The 22117-nt window shown below is 43.5% G+C and overlaps 1 protein-coding gene across 6 annotated transcripts in view; it reads right to left on the bottom strand.

Annotated features, from left to right (window-relative positions):
- The window catches only part of ARHGAP32 (Rho GTPase activating protein 32), a 694843-nt gene that overhangs the window by 54304 nt on the left and 618422 nt on the right, over positions 1-22117 (bottom strand). For all 6 annotated transcript variants that reach the window (XM_029573155.1, XM_029573153.1, XM_029573154.1 and 3 more), the window contains one exon: positions 7813-7915. In XM_029573155.1, coding sequence (XP_029429015.1) covers positions 7813-7915 — 103 coding nt within the window. The remainder of the gene's footprint in view (positions 1-7812; positions 7916-22117) is intronic.

Here is a 22117-nt window from a genome sequence, read left to right as displayed (position 1 = left end):
AGGCCTGAAGGCCTTTAGGCAAGGCAAAGAGCAAGAAGACCTGAAGCCCACAAGGCAAGGAGCAAGAAGTTCCGAAGGCCACAGGGCAAGGCAATGGAGTAAGAAGGCCCAAAGGCCACAAAGCAAGGCAAGGAACAAGAACGGCCAGGTCAGTGTCAAGGGTGACTCCATGATGAGGCAAGGATACAATGGCAGGGCTGAGTTACAAAGGGCAAGAGCTTAGGTGTGAGTAGTGAGGAGGAGCTTAGCAAGGCTGAAGGTCAAGTTTGCTGAAGACTCCTGGTGGAGCAAAAACTACAAGTCAGGCTGATTCAAGAAGCCTTTGAGGAGATGGCTTGGATAGCTCTAGACAGAGCTCACTGGAGGCCTCTGCAGGTGGGGCGACGTCATAGTACTCTGAATAGGATATGATGACACTGAGCAGCAGCCAAAATCATAACATGCTCATTGGTTGGCTCTTTCTTCTGTGACATCTTGAGAAGGCAAGGCCTCTTAGTGAGGGAGGAAAAAAACTAAGGATATTTTCTTTTCTTTCTTTTTTTTTTTTTAGTTAGAAATAAAAAGTATTTTTGTGGGGCTGCTGAGGCAGCAGAAACTCATCTTATCACATGAACAGAATTATCAGTACAGCAAGACCCTAAAATTTAACAGCCGATTATAAACAAGAATTCTAGCTTGGCTTCAGGTGCCAAGAACAAGTTGACCAGTAATTACAGCTCCATTCTAAAACAAAACCACAATCCCACAGCACTCACCCTGGCCTTTCCAGGATTTATATCACTTGAAAGCAGAGATGAATCACACAGGATTAGGATTTTGTTCCACAGCAAGGACCGTAAGAACGCTATGCAGACAGCCACAGCTTTGTCAAAACCACTTCTACTTCAATGTCTGTCCTCTGCACCCTGTCCCTCCTGTACCCCAGTGCCAGTCTGGTTTTCAGGATATCTATAATGAGAGTGCGTGAGATATGGATGCACATAATGGAAGCAGTGCATACGAATCTCTCTCTCACTCACATTAATTGCGAATGTCCTGAAAGCGCTATTTGCTATAAGGTGCTTAAGGAGCAGGTTAAGAAACACTGCTCTGTACAATACTTAGCACTCAACACAGAACAGTTTGAAGAGGCAACTACCTTTTGGCTTCCTGGAAAAGCAAGAGGTTGACCAGTGATCTGGTCTAACCAATGGGGTTTTCATGACAGCCTTAAAGCGAGATCAACTATTATCTGAAACTGGGGAGAGTGCACGATAACTTACTTTTATATACAACCTTCTTTCTAAATATTAGTCTATTCGGATACACAATCTCATTCCATGCGCCTGGCTCAGAAAAAGACCCTAAACCCAAAGTGGACGGTGGCCTACCTAGGACAGAGCAAGAAGGTGCTGAGTGGGGCTGGGATGGCAAGTGTCAGTGTTAAGGCGTACCACGTACAGGACTTAAAAATACAGCTGAGTCAGCTGTTCCTTTACTTGCTGAGCATAGCTCTGAGAAGTCAGAGTAGCTTATGCAGGATCGCTTCACTCTCAGGCCGATACAGTAAAGCGCGGCCGCGGTTACCCTGTTTCTAGCCCACTTTGTACCCACAATTTGGCCGCGTAAGTTTAACCCGCGATTCACTATCCGTTTTTACCAATCCTTACCACTTCTTTAAATCGATGCGTATCCCTTTCCGCCCACGGCATGTATATGATATGTAAACGATCGGATTAGCTATTCCCTCCCATACAGTAATGTGCGGCCCGATTATCACCTTTTTAACCAACTGTTTTGCCGCATCTTTAACCCGCTAATTTACCGCCTACCCTGACCTTGGCATTAGAGGGATGTGACAGCAATAGGCAGGCTCCGGTCAAATAAGTGGGTGGGGGTTGGAGCAAGTGAGTAACAGGGTATGGCCTGGTTCTCCTACGCTCGGGCCTGGTTATCCTATGCTCGGGCATCGGGGATTGCCAGTCCTCTTCCCCCCCCCCCCCCCCGAAGCAAGGCGCAGGGCTAAAATCGACTCGACATGTTATTAAAGCAAATAGAAATTGTAACAAAAGTAAACTTACTGCATGCTTCCAGCAGCCCCAGTCCTCTCTCCCCTCCTCCCGAGGCGCGCACCGCGGCTCCCCTGCCTCCTGGGGGCAGCCGGCGGCGAAAGTGGCTTCCAGCAGCCCCGCCAGCGAAGGTGCATGAACGCACGTCCAATTTGGGCTCTCAAGGCAGCGAAGGCGCATGAGCGCACGCCGTGACCCGAGAGCCGGAACCAGCGCACCCAGGATACTGTATAGGCGCTGTATAGCGCTCTATACAGTAAAATGGATTGCGCTTCATGGACGCGCTTTGGACGCGGCTTGCATTTGCGTCTAATTTAAATACTGTTTCGAGCGGTATGTGATCCGAACAGTGCGTGCGGCAAACAAGGGTGCGCCCGGCACTGCCGCACTCTTCCTAACGCGTCCTTACTGTATCGGCCTGTCTGAGAGAGAGAACATCCAGCAGCATCATGTGCCAAGAGCTACAGATGCTGCCACATCTGCATTCAGCACATTCATACAAGTACACATTACAACTAGCTGTGTTGTCAGTGCCAGCCTGCTTTATACTTAAACGTTGGGGTAGATTTTAAAAGGCCCACGTGGCTATTTTATAATATGCACGTGTCTGTGTGCGCATGTTATAAAATGTGATTCCTGCACGCACATGCGTGCCGGAATTTAATATCCGCATGCGCATGTGCGGGTGGGTGGCCTCCTCCATGCCCGGGGGGGGGGGGGATTGGGGGATTTTAAAAGAATCATTCGGCGACGCAATCGGGCCTTTGCCCAGTTCCCTCCAATAAAGGAGCAGACTGGGAGGGAACTTCCCTAACCCTATCCTTCCTCCCTCTTCCCCTCTCCTCCCCGACCCCTAAACCTACCCTAGCTATCCACAATTTTTTTTGTTTTTATACATACAGCTCCTCTGGAGCAGAAGTAAACTCCACGCGCCGGCCAACTGCCAGCACGCGCTTCCCCGGGACAGCGCCTAATGGCACTGTCCCAGCCCACCCCCCTCTCCACCACCCACTGCCTGCCCCTTTCTTCAGGCACAGCACCTTCTGCGTGAATCGGGAGTTACGCGCATGGCCGAGCCCTTTCTTAAAATGCACTCGGCGTTCGCAGGGCCTGGCCATGCGCGTAAACCCCTGGTATCTGCGTGCGGGCCTTTTAAAATTCAGGCGTTTCGGTTTTTATTTCATTTTTCCTGGGAATTTATCGGTATTTATTTCAAGAACAAAAATGGAAAAAAAAGTTAAGTAGAAAAAAATGACTTTTTTTTCCAGGTAAATACAATTTTTCTTCTGGTTCTAATAAATACCGATAAATTTCCAGGAAAAATTAAATTAAAAATAAAATTAAAAATGAAGGTATATATATATATACTAGAAAATGTGGGGAGTGGCAGTCCCTTTTCATTGGACTGACAAAAGGAAACTATGCAGGTATGGCATTTAATTTCCTTTTAGGGAAAAAGTACATGCATCATGGCAGGCTGTAGTGGAACCCAGGGCTGGGAAAAGCAAAGACCCACGTTTTAATCCCATTTCCATCCTTCACTATAACACATACAGATCATGACACATGGCAAACATGTTTATGGAAGGCTAACAACCTTTTTTTTTTTCCATACCAGTACAGCACATCAGCGACAAAATACAACCTTTGGGCGGGTACAACCAGCTGGCCTGCAACTTCCAGACTGCCCACATGCAGGTTAAAACCATTTTCAAAGCTGTTTGTGTGGATCGATATCAATTTACATGCGAAAATGTGTCTGAAACCTGCCGTCTCTCAGTGTGGCTGAAAGTATGCTCATTGTTCCACAAAGCTTGCACTATTAAGCCATATTTAGAGGAGATGTTTCCAGGGGCATGTCTAGGTGGGGGGAGATAAAATAATCCCGTGTGCAGATTGCATTTTCCACTCTGCATGTGTTATTTTCATGAAAAAGTGTCTGCACAAGAAGCAGATGTCTGTGGATAGTTACTCTGTAACTACTGCAAGTTTCAAAGTGAAAGGGAACGCATACTCTCTTTTGAAAATGAATTGCAAAGTCCATGGGTGAAAAGCATCCATAGGCTTTGTCCCAAAGTGGAGAGTCTGAAAATCTCCCTCACATCAATTTGGAATGCCATTCCTGCCTGGTGGAAGTTAACTCAAGCTGTCCTCTCCTTGCTGTTAATATCAGATAATCCGTTGGGCATTATTTAATATACAAACAAAGGAATAGAGAATTTGCCACGTTACAACTGAAATGGTATTGTAGTAAAAGAGAAAACCTAAGAGGAGAAAGCATGAGTGTCAAATAGAAATTCGGACCTCCAGTAAATACAGATGAGATAATGTTGGACCCGGAGTTCCTAAATTGCAAATCTATCAGTGGTACAGCATTTATATGTACAAGTAGACACACAGAGATCAATAGTAGTATTTTCTAAACTGTGTGGCAGGAGCTGCAGAGCCTATAATAAAATATTGCACTTTTCAGTACGTGCAAATATTTCCACTGAAAGCAAATGCATATTTTTCTCTACCTATTTTATAAACATACCTGCACATATTATAGGTGCGTAAAAAATATAACATGTATGCGCTAATAACCCCAATTTATACACGGAGGTAGTCATTTTATAAAGTATGCACATATTCCACTTTGAAAATATTTGTGTGCGTATTTGGAATCACCAGTTCACCTACACCATCTAGCACGTCACACAGACCTCCCACCCAAAAACTGCAGACAAGTGCAATTCCACTTGCACAGGTCAATCAGTAGGTGTAAATTAGCAACTATCACACCTCCTTCTGAACCCCGCCCCAGAATGACCCTAGCGCACAGTAAAATATACATGTGAAATGAAAAATATGCGTGCACTCTCGACATTTCTAAAATAGCGCGTACACAAGTATATACTACTTCTGCGAGTATATGCTATTTTTAAGTGAAAAGCTCCTTTGAAAATGTACTCCTGAGGGCTGAGCTTGGATGAATATTTAGATCAGTAGCCTTTTCTCATCCAAACTTCTCTGAAAGCAGCCCTTTGGTTGATATGCCTGTCTGGAGGTGTAATTAGAAACTGTTCGCATCAATAAAGAAGTGCATGAACCTCTATCATTCCAGAAGGATGAGGTGCATCTTCCTATATTAATCTGGTCAGAAATATCACTGCTATTTATCAGACTAACGCAATCCATTTTCAAAACTGAACATAAAACAAAACAAAACATGTACAATTTAAAGCTTAAAATCAGGCCTAGATTGCAACATAGGCAGTTGACCAGGATGCCAAATTTCAAAGTTGCCAGCCATGTCAAATAAATTTTGCATTTTGCCATTGCACTTTTCATGTGCCAGAGAAACAGAGTTGACCAGGACCAAAGGCGGCACAAATGGAGTGCCTGCCCTTGGCTATCACCACCCAGCCCAATGCTCCCAGAAAGTTGGTTTGTTTTTTTTGGCGCAGGTGCAGAAGTTGGGGAAATTGGGCACTAGCCCTGACATCGTTGCACTTGTTTTGGGGGGGGGGGGGGGGTTGGGAGATCACCCTGATTGCTGGCTTTTATTTATTTATTTTACTTCACTGGCTATATGCAAAGTAAAGTCTGTTAAGGCTCAAGTTATCCGGCTTAATTGACCTGGCTAGCTCTAGGCATGCTCTGACACACTCCTAAACTCAGGGGCCGATGCAATCAAGGTGCGTAGAAAGCGGGCGCTTAACAGTCAGAGCCCGCTCTCTTAACGTGCAAATGGCGCCATGCAATAATTAAATTAGGGGGCTTTTCGTGACCGCCGTACGGCAGTAAGGGAAACAGATGCCGATAAACCCGGCAAGTGTCCCGCACAGACGGCCGGATGGGTGGGGGTGTGCGCTCACTTGCTGTGAAGTTGAAGGGAAGCCACAGCAGCACCTGATCACCCCCCCCCCCCCCGCTCGGGAAGAAGAGGCGGAAGGAAGGACTGAACTCTCCTCCTGCAGGGCCCCAGCGCATCGGGACTGGAGGAAGTTTGTCCGCCGCTCGGACTGCCAGGGAGGGATCGGATTGCGCCGCAAAGGTTGCCGGGGTCTCGCGCCGCATGGAGGAGGCGGAGGACGAGCTGGGCCGGCTGCCGCAATGGTCCCAGAGAGAGAGGAGAACGTTTGATCACTAGTGAGTTTCTCGCTGAAAACAAACGCCGAGTTCATCAGCGTCGGTTTTTGTGGCTGTCCATCGGTTTTTGTGATGAGCCGGATCGTCAATTTTTTTTTTAATTTCTTTTATTTTTCTTCTTTTTTCGATGCGCACATCTATTAACGCCTGCTCCTGGCAGGCGTTAATAGATGACAGTTAAATGTGCATCAGAGACGCACATTTTTCTTTTTGCATCGGGAGTGAATGCCTAATAGCCTCATTCACATGTTATATTTTTTATATTGCATCAGCCCCTTAGTTAGATAACAATAAATATCAGCATTATTTAGCCAACTTATCTGAACAAGTTTGACTTGCCCTGGAATGCCCCTAAATTATTCGGATAATCTCTATCCAGCTAATCATTTTGCTGGATAACCTGGAGGCAATCAGACTGGCTTGTAAATTTAAAACCCTGAGGTTTGTCTGGCTAAGTCCCAAGTTAGCAGGAAATACTCTTTCAAATATGGACTCCAATGTGTCTCTAGGCAGATGGACATTGAGCCCTTTTATACAATTCTTTCCAACATTCTGTACGTGGGAAAGCATAAACATGGGCAGAATGGGTAGACTAAGCGGTTCTTATCTACCAACATCATTTACGTTTCCCTCACAAATACCAATTATTCACTTCTGCAGAGTGCTTTCATTTTAATTGTGTGGTTCTGCATGTATGTAATTTACAAGGAACTTTCTTGAGTGAGTTTGGCCTCATGAGCAGCAATTCATATTTCAGCTGATCGAAAATTAAAATAAAAATTACAGTGCCCACTCTTAAAATAAAAATAAAGCATGCAACTGGAAATACGAGCAGACCACAGATCTCAAATTAGCAGCCTGCTCATTTGCCAGAGGCTGCCCATACAGCTACAAACCCATCTTGAAGGATAAGCTACAAAATATCTTTTTTTTTGACAAATTAAGTAGCATGAATTTTTGGTTTTTCTAATCATAGAAATATGCAGAAAAATCGGAGCCACACTTTCTTGCTTTGTCTGTTAGGAATATGTTTTTGCAAGACCTACTTCATGTCAGCTGCATGGTGCCAAACATGTCCTCCTGGCTGCAGGCCTTTGTTCACTTCCATTTTCAAAAGCTGATTTTTTATTATTATAATAAATATCCAAAAAATGGGGTTTTGCAATAAAAAAAATGGAACAGTCTAGAAGTTTGTTTGTATTTCAATACCCACAATGCTTTGGACTCACCTCACAGCACAGTAGCTATGTTAAATCTACATTTCTAAGGACATATAGGAAAATCTGCATGCAACAGACAGATCAACACTTGACATTTTATTGTTTTTCAAGCTGCTAAGAATAAGAAAAGAAATAATTCCATTTAATATGATCCATAAGGGAACTGTCAGCTCTCTCCATCTCTTACTTGGCAAAACCCTTCCACAAAAAACCTCTACCATCCATTGTCTACATTCTCCCACAGTAAATGTATTTTTACTAGTCTATTTCTATAGAGCATCAGAAGTGGATCTTGCCACCAGATCGCCTTATTAAGAGCTATCACAATTTTGGTGATCTATGCAATAATTCTGTAAGATAAGGCACATGTTCAGAAGGAACAGCAATGTAATTCAATAATGGAGGCTTACCGCAGTTTCTGGATGTTGGATGCAATCCCAGACAGACGGTATATTCCGTCCACAATGCCATGTTTCTCAATGAATTCCGTGCAACTCTTGAGGACCTGGGGGACTATGGAGAATACAAAGGAAACAAAGATGAAGGTCAGATGCAAGTGCAGGTCACCCATAACAGAGAAAGCAGTCAAAAAAGCAAATAGAATGTTAGGAATTATTAGGAAGGGAATGGTTAATAGAATGGAAAATGTCATAATGCCTCTGTATCGCTCCATGGTGAGACCGCACCTTGAATACTGTGTACAATTCTGGTCGCCGCATCTCAAAAAAGATATAGTTGCGATGGAGAAGGTACAGAGAAGGGCAACCAAAATGATAAAGGGGATGGAACAGCTCCCCTATGAGGATAGGCTGAAGAGGTTAGGGCTGTTCAGCTTGGAGAAGAGACGGCTGAGGGGGGATATGATAGAGGTCTTTAAGATCATGAGAGGTCTTGAACGAGTAGATGTGACTCGGTTATTTACACTTTCGAATAATAGAAGGACTAGGGGGCATTCCATGAAGTTAGCAAGTAACACATTTAAGACTAATCGGAGAAAATTCTTTTTCACTCAACGCACAATAGAGCTCTGGAATTTGTTGCCAGAGAAGGTAGTTAGTGCAGTTAGTGTAGCTGGGTTCAAAAAAGGTTTGGATAAGTTCTTGGAGGAGAAGTCCATTAATGGCTATTAATCAATTATACTTAGGGAATAGCCACTGCTATTAATTGCATCAGTAGCATGGGTTCTTCTTAGTGTTTGAGTAATTGCCAGGTTCTTATGGCCTGGTTTTTGGCCTCTGTTGGAAACAGGATGCTGGGCTTGATGGACCCTTGGTCTGTCCCAGCATGGCAATTTCTTATGTTCTTATGTTCTTAAACTATTTATTTTCCTAGAGCAATGTATTTTAACTTCATCTCCATATAAAGAACCTGTGTTGGAAAGATAAAAAGTGTCTCAAGGGAAAACTCAAAATACATTTTGGAACCATTTGCCAAGATGATAAAATAAGGGCTTGTATGCTGGTTTTGGCTTGTCCTGATAATGGAGGCAATTTTGAATAGCCCATGGTGCCAACAATCTACATGGGCAAGTTTACTGTGCGTATAATGTAGGAAAATTTGCAAAAGGTAAATTGTCAACAATGTCCGTGCATTAGAATCAGCTGCTGCAGGCCTGGGTAAAATACATTTGAAAATCACATACACTCGGGGCTGCTTTACGTCTTCAACCTAACAAACTTTCGGAGCACCTCTCTTTACTGTGGTTAAAAGTAGATATGCTGCCTATTTTTATCCACAGTGAAGAAGCAATTTTCAACTAGGGCAATCTACCCAGGTGAACACCTATTTGCCCAGGTAAATATGTCTGAAAATGTTAATTTTCAATTGAATGCAGTTAAGTTTCTTCCCCAGAATACTAGCCAGGATAAAAACACAGGAATTTCCTTTTTGAAAATGACCTAAAGGTATACAAGGACAAAAGGTATTTGCATATTTTGTCACCCCCTCCCCCACCATATGATGCCCATGGCCGCAATAATCAATCACTTTCTGCATAACTCTCAGCCACGTTGTGGTTACTGAAACAAACTCGGCACCATATGAAACTGGAAGGAAAAATGATTTAATTACAAAGGAAAACAGTTAGTGCTGTGCCTTATTAATTTACACGACCATTTTCTATCTTGGCCCAGTGATGGGGAAAGAAAGACATAAGACATTTCATGACTGAAAATTGAAATTGATACGGTAAGCTGTTTAATTTACATCTGCATGATAACCTAATCAAATTAAAACTGGCAGTCCTAGAGTGGTGCATTTCAAGAGCATAAAAACGATTTTATTTTATGATTGAAACTCGGTGGTGTCCAAAACTAAAGCTTTTTTTCATCAGCAAACCACACTACAGGATTGGTACACGAACTCGGAATCTTCTCCAAAGAATTAGGAAAGCAAAATTGGTTTTTACAATAGGAAGAACAACGAGCCATGCCAGAGGGACCTGGGGGGTCAAATTCCTGGCTCAGGTCTTCCACTCCCCGGTTTAGCCTGGGGATGCAGCCCCTGGTGGAAAGGGAGTCAGTCATCGTGCAACAGCAACACCCAGGGGCTGGATTTAGAGGGCCCAGGAGTTCCTGGAGACCTGCTGAATGGCCAGTGGTCAAGGACAGTCACTTTACAGCAGTCAATACAGCAAGTCAGGAAGGGATAGAAAATAGGACAAATCTCCAAGGAGTTGCAAGGCTCGTGTTGCCAGATCCCATCCCTGATGCCAATTGAGCTGGAAGTCCAGGAGGAGGAGGAGGAGGAAGCCACCAGGTCCAAAAAAGAGAAGAAACATAACATATTCTGTTTCTGCCACGGACATTCACCGTGACTTTGAGCGAGTTAATATCTCCCATTGTCTCAGGAACCCACATAGAATGTAAGCTTTCTAAGGCAAGGAATTGTACCCTCTATGTACTTTCTAGTAAAGAATCCTGATATAAAGAGCTATATAAATGTCATAATGAACTGTCTTTTAGGCTCCCAGGGACAGACCCCCAGTCCAACCATACAAAGGAGTGCACCAGCCACGGGGAAATTTCCTGGATGGCTGTAGTGTTAAGTGTGGCTGAACAGTTTGTTTAATGGACAGAGGGTGAAAGCACTCAAAAGCAAGGTTGACAAGTCTTCTCTGCGGCAGCACCGATTTGTATTGGTCAGGACCTGAAATGACTGCAGACAACTCCAGAAGCTGTGGTTCCAAAACTGGTCTTTTATTTACAGAAGATGATATTTGCAAGCTACTCCACAGACACAGTTTGTGTACACATGGTTTCTATTTGTCTTGCTGAGCAAAGTGGGTTCAATTTCAAAGTGTCAATATGGAGATCAAGAATTTTATCTTATGCTTATTCCAGATAGCTTTCTCATTAAAGATGCTAAAGTTACTGCTTTTCCCAACCTTCCTGACATCTTAAATTGCACACTATCCTCTCCTCTACAACCTCTCTCCTATTATTTGTGATCATAATTTATCAATTCAATCGAAAAATCATTGATGCATCTTACTCATACTTCAGATATGATACTTAAAATAAAGCTCCAGGATTTCAAAGCTTCTTTTCAGCTTTCCCAATTAATTCTCCTGCTGAACACTTCTCCCTTTTAGAAAGTACTACCTACCCAGTGAATCCTTTTTGTTTCATAGGTACCACATACTGGGGGTCTTACTTTATTCTTACAATGAGGCCGATCCAGTAAGATTCATGGGAAAACAGGCACTCAGCGTTGAGCACCCGATCTCCCAATGTGGCTCAGCCACCTCTCCCGGGTGCGCGATCCTGTATTTAAATGGGCGGGGGGGGGGGGGGTGTTGCACTAAAAAGGAGGGGCTAGCGCCTCCATATTAGCGGAAACCCAGGAGAGGTGGCTGTCAGCGGGTTCAGGAAACCAATGCTCAATTTTACAAGCGTTGGTTTTCCGAATCCGCTGATAGCCATGGGTTAGGAAAACGGACGCTGATAAAATTGAGCATCTGTTTTCCTGACCGGCCTACACATTTAAAAAAAAAAAAAAATAAATTTATATTTTTTACATTTTTGGTTCCTCCGACTTAATATCACTAGGATATATTACTCTTTTTGGGCTGCTCAGAAAATAACGCCTGCCCTTGCATGTGATGAGCTCTATTAGTTTCGGGGGTGGGGGGGTTTGGACGTGTGTTTTTGACCTGCTTAACCTCTTACTGTATAAGGGGTAGTGGACGCACGTCGAAAATGCACGTGGGTAAAAGAGTTTACGGAATCGGCCTGAATGTGTGTGTTGGGAGGCTACTTTTTTTTTAACTCTCTGTTTCATGTCTTCACCCTCACGGTTGAAGTTGCATACTCTTCCCAGAAGCTTAGGCTTTCGCCATCCTCTCTCCCTCCTGTGTATTCCATGGCTTTCAGTTCCCCTCACACATGCTGCTTCACACACCAGTCTGACACACTTCCTCTCTACAGCACGCTCACAAACTCTCTGTAAGACACAAGCACTAGGACTCAAACTGAGACTTCGAGAATTAGATTTTGTAAGCTATTAAAGTCTATTTCAACAAGCTTACGGATAGGAGACTCTTCAAGGATTCATCCTGTTCACATGACAGGGAATGCATTAAGGATAGAAAATCCCTCAGGTAGCATCTGTAGGGAATTTTATTTCACACAGTAGGAAATGCGTTAAGGAGCTGGCTCAGGGATGTTGCTGATTGGATGCCTAAAGGGGCTCTCTACCTCAGCATCTGCAGCACGCACCGCCTCACCCCTCTCCCCTAGCATCCTTTCCCCAGCCTCATACCCACTCAGCAACCTCTCTCCTGTTTCTTATCCCCTTCCCCAAGCATTTTCCCCACAAGCCTCTTACCTCCCATCCCCAGCAACCTTTCCCCAGCCTCATACTTCTTCCATCCCCAGCATCCACACTCATCTCTTAAACCCCTCTCCCCAGTACTATCTGCCCTATTAATCTGCCCCCCCCCCGCACCCCTACACCTTTTCCTTCCTCACTCTAATCAGGCTCCTCTTATTGCTCCCACCCCCCATCCCAACCCACAGGTACCACTGCAACTACCTGTTTAGCATTAAGGCTGCTGCCACCACCATCCTTCCCAGTCCCTGCTGACATATTAAAAACTTGCAGACTGGCTTTTACTGTATGCCGATCTCATGATGCACAAGGTAGGCATACGGGAAGTGCCAGCCTGCAAGTTCTGAACACGCTTGCAGGGCTATAGCACGGATAGGAAGGAATAGTAACAGCGGTGGCACGGGCTGCAGCTGCTCCTTCGGTTCTCCCGCTTGCACTGGGTCCAGGTCTGTACAACCTAAGCTGAAGTATGTGCGGCTGAAGGAAACCTGCTCAGCTGCGCCTGCACGGACCACAGGGAAATAGTGTTGCAAGGGTACCCGCCCCACCCATCCTACTCAAAGGTTGCCCCCCCCCCCCTCTCCAAAACAAACCACACTGCGCAGGAGCATCAGAAGGCAAGGGTGGAAAGCATGTTGGGGCACTCTGCTCTGTTACTGGCTGCCAGCAGAGACGCTTTGCTTTTTTGAATTGGTTTTTTCTTCCCTTTTTTTTTTTTTTTTTTAAGAGCTTAAACAACAGTTCTTGCAGCTGTACTGGTCCCAGAAAAAACTGGATTCTTTGGAAGCTGCAACAGCATTTACTTGGTAAACAAATACAAACAGGTGCACTCTTAAATAATGATAAAGAGGACACACATAATGGAAATCAAGGCACAATATAGCAATAAAAAGTCAATAAAAATTTCACTTATCCGCCATCTGGCTACTAATGCTTTGGTCTTTTATAGCTAGTTTTTTTTGACCGATATTTGTTGCTATAGGTCTGGCTCAGCAAACATTTATTACCCTCACAATAGAATTATCCAAAAACACTATGTTTGACTGACGCCACGTAGATCTCTCTCAGATTTGATTTAGAACAGTTTCTTTTACCTGATTATCAAGGCTCCAGTTTGCTCTGCTAGTCACATGCAAATAGACCCCAGGTTTCACCTTTCTCTACTCCCAGCTGGATCACGAGTTCCAGAAACTGAACCACAAATGCTTGAATGAGGCTAGAACTTAATCATATTAATCCCAGGGACGGATTGGCCTATTGGGGGATTGGGCTTCCCCGGTGGGCCAGTCACTCCCATCACGTGTTTTTTTTTTAAAGCTTCCCAGCCAAAGAAAAGGAGAGGAGCTGCTGCAGCCCAAAGAGACACCTGCGGAGCTGCGGCAGAACCCATCCCGCCGCGGCCTGAAGAGAACCCTGCAAGGCCGTGTGGCCCTCCGCCTCCCCTAAAAACGTTGCACAAGCAACGTGGCCTCCTTCCACCTTCCAGAAAAACATGGGAGTAACTTTAGTTAACAATCTGTCATTCCCAATTTTGACTTTCCACCTAACAGCAGCATGTCTCGTGCTGCCTGAATTGAAAATAAGTCAGTACTGTTGCCTATTAGTTTATTAAAGCTATTATGCCACACTGAGAAGTTCAGTAATTCCTGCTTCTTTGGTGGAGGAAGAGGAACAGCCCTAATCTTTTAAATAAAGTGGTTAACATTTGGTCACTGGCCAGATTGCAAAGTTAGCCCTGGATTTATCAAAATGCGGTAAGTACCGCATGCGATAGCAAAAGGGGCGTGTTTTATGCTAATATAGCATTTATCGCAATTTGTGCAAATTACCTGTGCAAAGAGCTAAGTTAGCACAAATTGCGATACCATTTTCAGATTCTGCGATAAGTGCCAGATCTGTTGTATTTCCTACATTCAACCACTGGGGGACCATTGTTAATGGGGGGGGGGGGGGGAGAGAGAGAGAGAGAGAGAGAGAGAGAGTGTGTGTGTGTGTGTGTGTGTGTGTGTGTGTGTGTGAGAGCCTGGCCATAATATCATGGCTATAGGTAGGTATTTGTATCCCTATGATAGGCCCACCTAGAAACTCGAGGTGGGGTTTAGGTAAATGTGTAGGGGGTTAGGGGCCACTTTGACATTCTACATGACACCTACGAACAGAACAGTGGTCTCTTGTGAAGATTTGCTGGCCTTCGGAGTGAGGAAACTCACTCCAAGAGGAGGTTTGGGCAAGGTTCTCTCAACCTAGCTTGATGGACTCTCTACCTGGGTAACATCAAGCTAGGTTGGGAGAACCTTGCCCAAATCTCCTCTTGGAGTGAGTTTCCTCACTCCAAAGGTCATCAAATCTTCATGAGACCACTGTTCTGTTCGTAGGTGTCACGTAGAATGTCAAAGTGGCCCCTAACCCCCTACACTCTTACCTAAACCCCACCTCGAGTTACCATAGGGATACAAATACCTACCTATGAGCCATGATAATATGGCCAGTCTCTCTCTCTCTCTCCCCCCCCCCCCCCCAAGGCTCTGGACACGTCAATTCACCTGAAATAGGACGTACGGGAGACATCGCAAAGGGCGATGAAACCTTAAGTCACGGCAGCTATCGCACAGCCTAACGCAATCCAAAGAGGTGTAGTTAAAATTGGCGTTACGGCTGTGCGATAGCTCTTCGCATACAGGCTAACCCAGCCCATTCTCCGCCCCTAACTCCTCCTATTTTCTGAATTTGCATCGCACCATACGATATGGTGCTATCGCATGCGTTAAACACGTTTTCGCATGCGGTAAGGGCCTATCGCATGCGTTAACGGGGCTTTTTGCATGCGAAAACGCCTTATCGCATTTTGATAAATGACTCCCTCAGCTGGATAAACTTATTTGGCTAACTTTGGAGGGCTATTCAGTGGTGTAGCGACACTACTGAATATAGACAGTTATCTTAAAGAGAGCTGCATAAGTTTATCTGGCTAGCTTTAGGATTGGCTCTACAGCATGACCAGAAGTAGCCAGATAACTTATCCAACTAACATAACTCTGCCCAGAAACTCCCCTGGAATGCCCCTACATTATTTGGCTATGGTTGAGCTGAATAAGTCCTCAAAAAATTAAAAAGTCAGCATTTAGCTAGATAATTTACAAGTTATCCCGCTAAATGCTGCTGAATATGGACAAATCTCTCAAGTCATTTTCAAGTCAGAACATCTGAAAAAACATCAACCTTCTCCAGCATTAACCAGGGTGTTGAATTATTGCTACCACAGCCTGGATACCTTCCTCTGTGAAGCCAAAGCCCAGTGCCTTCTCACCCAACCCCTCTCCTTTTGCAGAATTCCTCAGAATCAGCCATTTAAAAATGATTGGAATGTGCCTCATTAAACTAAAGGTCCTTTTCCTTTCCCATGTGCTACTGGAAGGGAAACCGCTGGCTGCTCAGGCTGGGACCTTGAGCTCCCCGTGGCACAGTATTACAGCAATAAAGCAAAGCACTGGAATGCCTGCTCCTTTTCCAGGCTTTAATAAGCCTTATCCCACTTACACACAGCTGTCAGGTCAAATTCCACACATAGCTAATGATAACATAAAAGTTTAAGCAATGACCAGCTCTCTACAGGCAACTGAAAATGAATCTTAGAGCTCTATAATCTGAATGTAATCTATCACAGACCATATATAAACTCACAGACAGAGAGCGAGAGAGAGAACCCATGTTGGTGGTTTCACAATTTTAGCTGTTCCAGACAGAAAGGCCCACAATGGAATTAGAGTCCTCAGATATTGTACCTCTGGACACAATGGAAAAATCGCTTTAGTATAAGTTTGGGCCAGGAATGTTCTCCAGCTTCTTTGGGTTTCTTGCTGTAATGGCCCAGGCCTCTACTAGACTCAGACACACAAAACTACTTGGGGAGATTTTCCCCACTGTAATAAACTTCTTCCTTGTAGCCTGGTTCACCATTAGGCCTTGGCTGGGGATCACAGATTTGTGACTCCCTCTGCCACCTGTTATGTGTACACCTCGATTTTGGCGACACCTTTGCACAATGGTTGATTCCCTCCAACTCAGAACCCCTCATAATTGTGTGTCCAGGGCTGGATTGAAAAAATGGACACCCATATGTGCAGGGGAGCCAGGGTTCTTGCCCATCTCATTGGTAGTAAATTCTCCCCTACTAAAAAAAAAAATTCAAACTGTGGAGATCACCCCTGCCTAGATCCTTACTGGTCAGGGGCAGCAGCAGAAACAACTGAAACCCATTTCAGTCTGTACTCACGGGCTCTGCGGCAGTGCTGGTCCCTCTTCCTGCAAGCACTTCCTGTTATCATATTAATCCTGGCTAGGGTCACTAAAAAAGATTTCTGGAGAGTTCTTCCTCTTTGGAAGATCCAATGAAAGGACAGAGTTCCATTTTCCCAGTGCTCTGCAAAGTGCAAGGTCTTTCCTGTCTAGGAGGAGTTTGGAAGAGACCACCTCTGCTGCAGCTACTGTTGAGTGATCGGAGGAAGTGTTTTGACGAAAGGGCATAAAAGGTGTTTCCAAAAGCAGGACGAAGGAGGAAACAGTCTGAAAGAAGAATTTGTTTGAAGGTTAAGAAGTGTTCTAGACCACTGTTGTGTCATCAGGAAGTTCAAGGAGAAGAACTGTTCCACCTGGGGTGGCCCACATAGAATATGTTAAAACTTGGTTTAACTTTACGCTGGGACCCTATGGGTTTTTAGGCCTTGGCTGTTGACAGATTTAACAACAGATCTGTAACTCCTTGGAGTGAAGGAGTGTGCAGCAGGAAAGACTATAATTGACTGTACTTCTAGTCAACTGGTATTTTTGCTATTGAGACTTCCATTGGAGGATTACAGCTTCCTACACTGTTCTTTCTGGACTTACAATAAATTCAACTTTTTTTTTTTTTTTGGAACCAAGCTACAAGGAGTGGTCATTGAGTTTGTAGGAAATCTCTCCTTGGGCCTCCCAGATTTCTGGTCCCCAGATGCCGAACCCCAGTTGACTCAACTCATTCTGGGGCCCCAGCAAGGCAATTCACCCTCTCTGCAGTTTCTGAAGGTGGCCCCCACAGAAAGGGGGGTTACACACGGAAACCATGTGAGGTACAGGGGTCACTGGCTTGCAGGCCCTGCAGTGTTTTTCTCTTCAAATTCAGTTGTTGCTGCTGCAGGCCTGGATACAGAGGCACGGCAGCACCATCGCCTACGGAAATGTGGTATCCAAGACAATTGCCAATACCTAATACTGGGCCTAAGCTTGCCAAAATAACGAGCCACCAACCCTTTTTTCACTTTTCTTATTTTTCTTTTTTTTTTTTTTAAGAGAGTGTGCACTAAGAATATCAAAGATTTAAAACTTGCTCTGATCAAAATTTTTCGGAGCATGGGATCTTGCAAATATCCCCGATAGCAAATTAACACCATCTTTAGATCTAACACTAAATAACTGGTTGAATTAGGTCTGGTTGTGATAGTGTGTGCCACCCATTTGAGTGATGGTTAAACTTTTAAGCAGTGCAAAAATGGCAAACCTTCAGATATTTAGATGGGGGTAGAGTCAGTAATGAGCAGCAAGTCTGAATAAACAAGAAAATGATTTCTGGCTGTGCAGCTCTTTTCTACTTGATTTTTCTTTTGGCATTTCTTCAATGCTTGACAACAGCTATTCTTCTGCAACCCGCAGCTGTTCTTCCCAGGATGGGCAGAATCAGTCAAAGCCTATCTTCCATTAAGTAAAGATTTTAAACATGCATTGAAATGCAGCTGTCCAAAAAAAAAAAAAAGCAAACTGACACAGATGTGGGGGGACCAGGAGACTTGAAGAGATTCAGCAATCTTTTGAAAGAGAGAAGGCTCCCCCCCCCCCGCCCTATTTTTACAATAATATCACTAAACCAATTTGAATTCCTGGGAAGACATGAATGCTTGCAAAAGAAGGATGAGCGGACATTGCCATAACTGAAGCATTATGTTAAATGTTTGGATAAAGTAGTGCGTCTCCTGTGCTAGTATCACCTGATATCTATACCTATCTATCTAACCATATATATATATATATATATATGGTTAGATATATATATATATATCTAGTACAAAAAAATAAGGCAGTGAATATGCTTACTGGTATTGCTCATGTGTGTACGTACAAAAATATAGAATAGAAACACCTTACGGATTAGCCCAAAAATAACAAAATATCAATTGATTAATGTTTCACAATTATATAAAATAATACAATATAGAAAATGATTGGCTAGCACCAGATGTTGAAAAGGGTAAAAAGTCCAAAAATGTCTTTAATGCAGAGATGTTGGTGATACAAAGTCTTCATAAATCCTGAGAAGTTTCCAAATCGAGCAGGTTTGACCACTTTCTAGGCAACTCTAACTGAGGTAGATGCAGATACTTGATGCACAAAAGGAAAACTGAAGACACTCCAGCGCTTACCTATAGCCATCCAGACCATGGAACATATGACAACTCAATGCTGCTCCATAAATACGAAAGAGAGATCACAGCAACACACTCTGCAAACCCTGATGAAATTGTTTGTTTGTTTGTTTGTTTTTTAATCTAGGTGTTTACTTCAACTCGTTTATGGTTCTAGCTCAATCGCAACCAGGGCTGGGATCTTGGTGCCACGAGCCTTCATTCGCAACTACCCAGGGAATCTTCCACTATTTTATATCACCCTCCCAACTTCCTTAGTACAGTCATTGCAGTGACAACACTCAGCCATGATACACCAGAGCTTCTTCCAGATTCCTACAATGTTGGGCCCTAAATCCACCTACTAGGTGTCTCCACATTGCGCAATGATTCCGACTCCCCCCACCAAAAGACTGTGAATGTTGCCTCTACAACATCCCTAACATCCGCAGATGATGCAGGTAACAGAAGGCCGTTCTGTGCCGGGAACCAAAACCAAGTTTCTCCTCATTGCAGAGAAGTGCACTGCCACTGAGCCGGCAGCTCAGTGGCAGAGCACCTAAATGTAACATAGCAAATGATGGCAGATAAAGACCAAAAGGCACATCTAGTTTGCTCAGCAGCAATGTTATGCTCATCTACTTAAAGCAGATCAAATTTCACCCCAACCCCCAATCCTGTTGTGTAAATAAGCAATTGCACACATTTGCCTTTCTCTGCATTCTAGAATGAAGGTTTAATTTTGAATGGAACTTGATTGGACCTTGTGATCTGAACTATAAAGCTGTGAATTTCAACATTATACACAGCATGCCTTCAGACACCTTCCATGTGTAAACGTTTATCTGATCTGAAGTGAATCTGAAAGGGCAACCTCATGTTATGCATTCCAATCCCAATCCAATGTACAGGGCTGGTGTAGCTTTTTTTTGCTGCCCTGTGAGAACAACATATTATATTTACAAGCACTGCTGTCTTGCCAACCAGAAAACTCTGCAAAAAAGACTTGGAATTCCTATGGAATTTGTAATGGCACTTCAGAAAGCCATGAATAAATGTAATTACCATTACAATATAGTAAGCCTCCCATACCAAAACAATCCTGACTGCCAGCACTCAAATAGTAACAATCTCATCTATGAAAAGGCAACACTGCAAATATTACACCAGGCTCTAGGACACCAAATCATCTCCTATTAGGAAAACAGAACAAGCCAGGCTGCTATTGATGCCTAAACAAAAACTACATGCCAGCAAAATAACTTACCTTGGTCACCTATGCAGAATACAGACAGACCCTGCCCAAATACAGAAGAAAGAGACCAGAAAGTATGAACAGAAATGTGCTGAGAACTGAATTGGAACCCACAACAAGCCAACTTCTATATGCAGAGCAACAATGGAAAAACAGAAACATTACCATTCTTTGTAAAACATTAAATAACAAAATAAAGAAATATAAAACATCTTAATAGTAAAATTAAATTAATAAAAAGAATAAATATTTCAAACCAGTTAATGAATAGAATATCCAAAATTTCCCAAGCACCAATAAAATATTTCAATAAAATCCATTTTAAAGGGCATTATAGCTCCCTAGGCAGTATCAAGCAATTATAAAACTGATTTATTTAAAACATTTATAACATGCCCTTTCATCATAGAGACCACATAATAAAAATAACCATATTAATAATATTACAGAGGTCATAGAACAGTAAATTTTCTCGTCATACCAATTACCCAGACACAACCTTTATAGCTGCCTATGCATAAACTTCCAGGACCTTCATATTCTACCTTTACAGCCACAAAATAAACCCATAGTTTCACGTTCTTATTCTATGTTTTCTTGTAATCCGAGGCAGGCTATAAATAATTTTAAATAAGTAAATAATAAATGTATACATGAAACCATAGTCAATTACCTTACGCTCTTGGGGAGGGGGGGGGTGTCATTTACTAAGCTGCGTTATCATGAGCTTGCTGCACAGTAAAAGTGTTACGCACAGATACCACACAGAATCTGAAATTTTGCATGCTGTCTGATGCGCTGTGGGTATTGTTCTTGAGTGGCTTAATTCTTTGCTCTGTGATCTAGATGGCGGCACACTTCTTGGTTTACTGGATGTATCTGCAGCATCCGGCACTAAGGTGGTTATTTTCGCGTGCGCTAGCTTGCCGGGGGTGGAGTCGGGGCCGGAAGGGGATGAGTCGGGGCGGTGAGGAGGCGGATGTGGCAGTAACTTCGCTGGCGGCGATGAGGTAAGACCCGCTATCGCTGCCAGTAGCACGCCCAATAGCGCCACCTTTCACGATGGCGCTATTGGGTGCGATCACTGCCGGCTTTCGCAGGCCCGCTCCCCCTTCGCCCCCCCCCCCCCCGGTTACTGCGGGATTCACTAAGCTGTGTGACATAAGATTTAGGCCTAGATTTTCCTATGTCCTTTAGAATCCAATGGGATGGGGGTGAGGGAGATGTCTTATTTTTCGATTACTTTTTGGCTGAATAGACAGAGCGAGTTAGTTCTGGTGGTGGTTCTGTCTGCTTTAAAGGAATACCCATGTCAGGTGTCCGTCAAAAATCAGCACTGTTGGCAGCTTTAATTCTTATTTATCAATTTCAAATACCTAAAAGGAATTGATGAGGCGCAACAATCAAATTTTTTTTCCAATGGAAAGGAAGCTGTATAACTAGAAGTCATGACATGAAACTCCAAGGGGGAAGACTCAGGAACAATGCCAGGCAATATTTCTTCACATAAAAAGTGGCAGATGCATGGAAAGGCCCTCCTGGAAGAGGTGCTAAACACGAATTGGTAATGGAATTGAAAAGGATGTTGGCTTGAGGATGGAAATTTAGAAACGGGGGTAACTTTTTTTTGTTACAGCTGTAGTTTACGTTTTTATGCTTGGGGGTGGCCTGCTCGGAGCAGCAGTTGCTACTACCCTAAAACTAAAATAAAAAAAATAAATACAAATTTGCTGGGCAGACTGGGTGGACCATTTTGGTCTTTATCTGCTGTCATTCACTCTGTTACTATGTTACTTTAGGGAAGGAAATCCCATCATTTAGGATGCCCCTGGTAGATATACGCCGATGGAATAAAACTACATCTCAGTGACATTCACATTCCAAGCTGCTTCTCTCTCAGTGTCAAATTGTGTTTTGGGAGTCGAGAGCTGGATGCTTGTGAACAAACTTGTGTTTTTTTTAATTAAAAAAAAGAAAAAGAACAGAAATGTTGTGCTTAATTCATACTCCTACTCCTGTGGAGTTAAAAGCTTTTAGTTAAAGAGTGATGTTTACCCCTTTTTTTGAAAGATAAGGTGTTCAGGGTTTTTAATTTATTTATTTGTGGGGTTTTATATACCGTTATTTTTATTTCTCAGCTTTTGCAAAAAATATACAATAAATCATTGTATCGGAAAATACAGAAATTATAAAATTAAT

Source organism: Rhinatrema bivittatum, chromosome 12 (genome assembly GCF_901001135.1).
Source record: "Rhinatrema bivittatum chromosome 12, aRhiBiv1.1, whole genome shotgun sequence".
Taxonomy (NCBI): domain Eukaryota; kingdom Metazoa; phylum Chordata; class Amphibia; order Gymnophiona; family Rhinatrematidae; genus Rhinatrema; species Rhinatrema bivittatum.
Note: the sequence above shows the minus strand (reverse complement) of the source record. Positions and strands in the feature narration are given on the sequence as shown.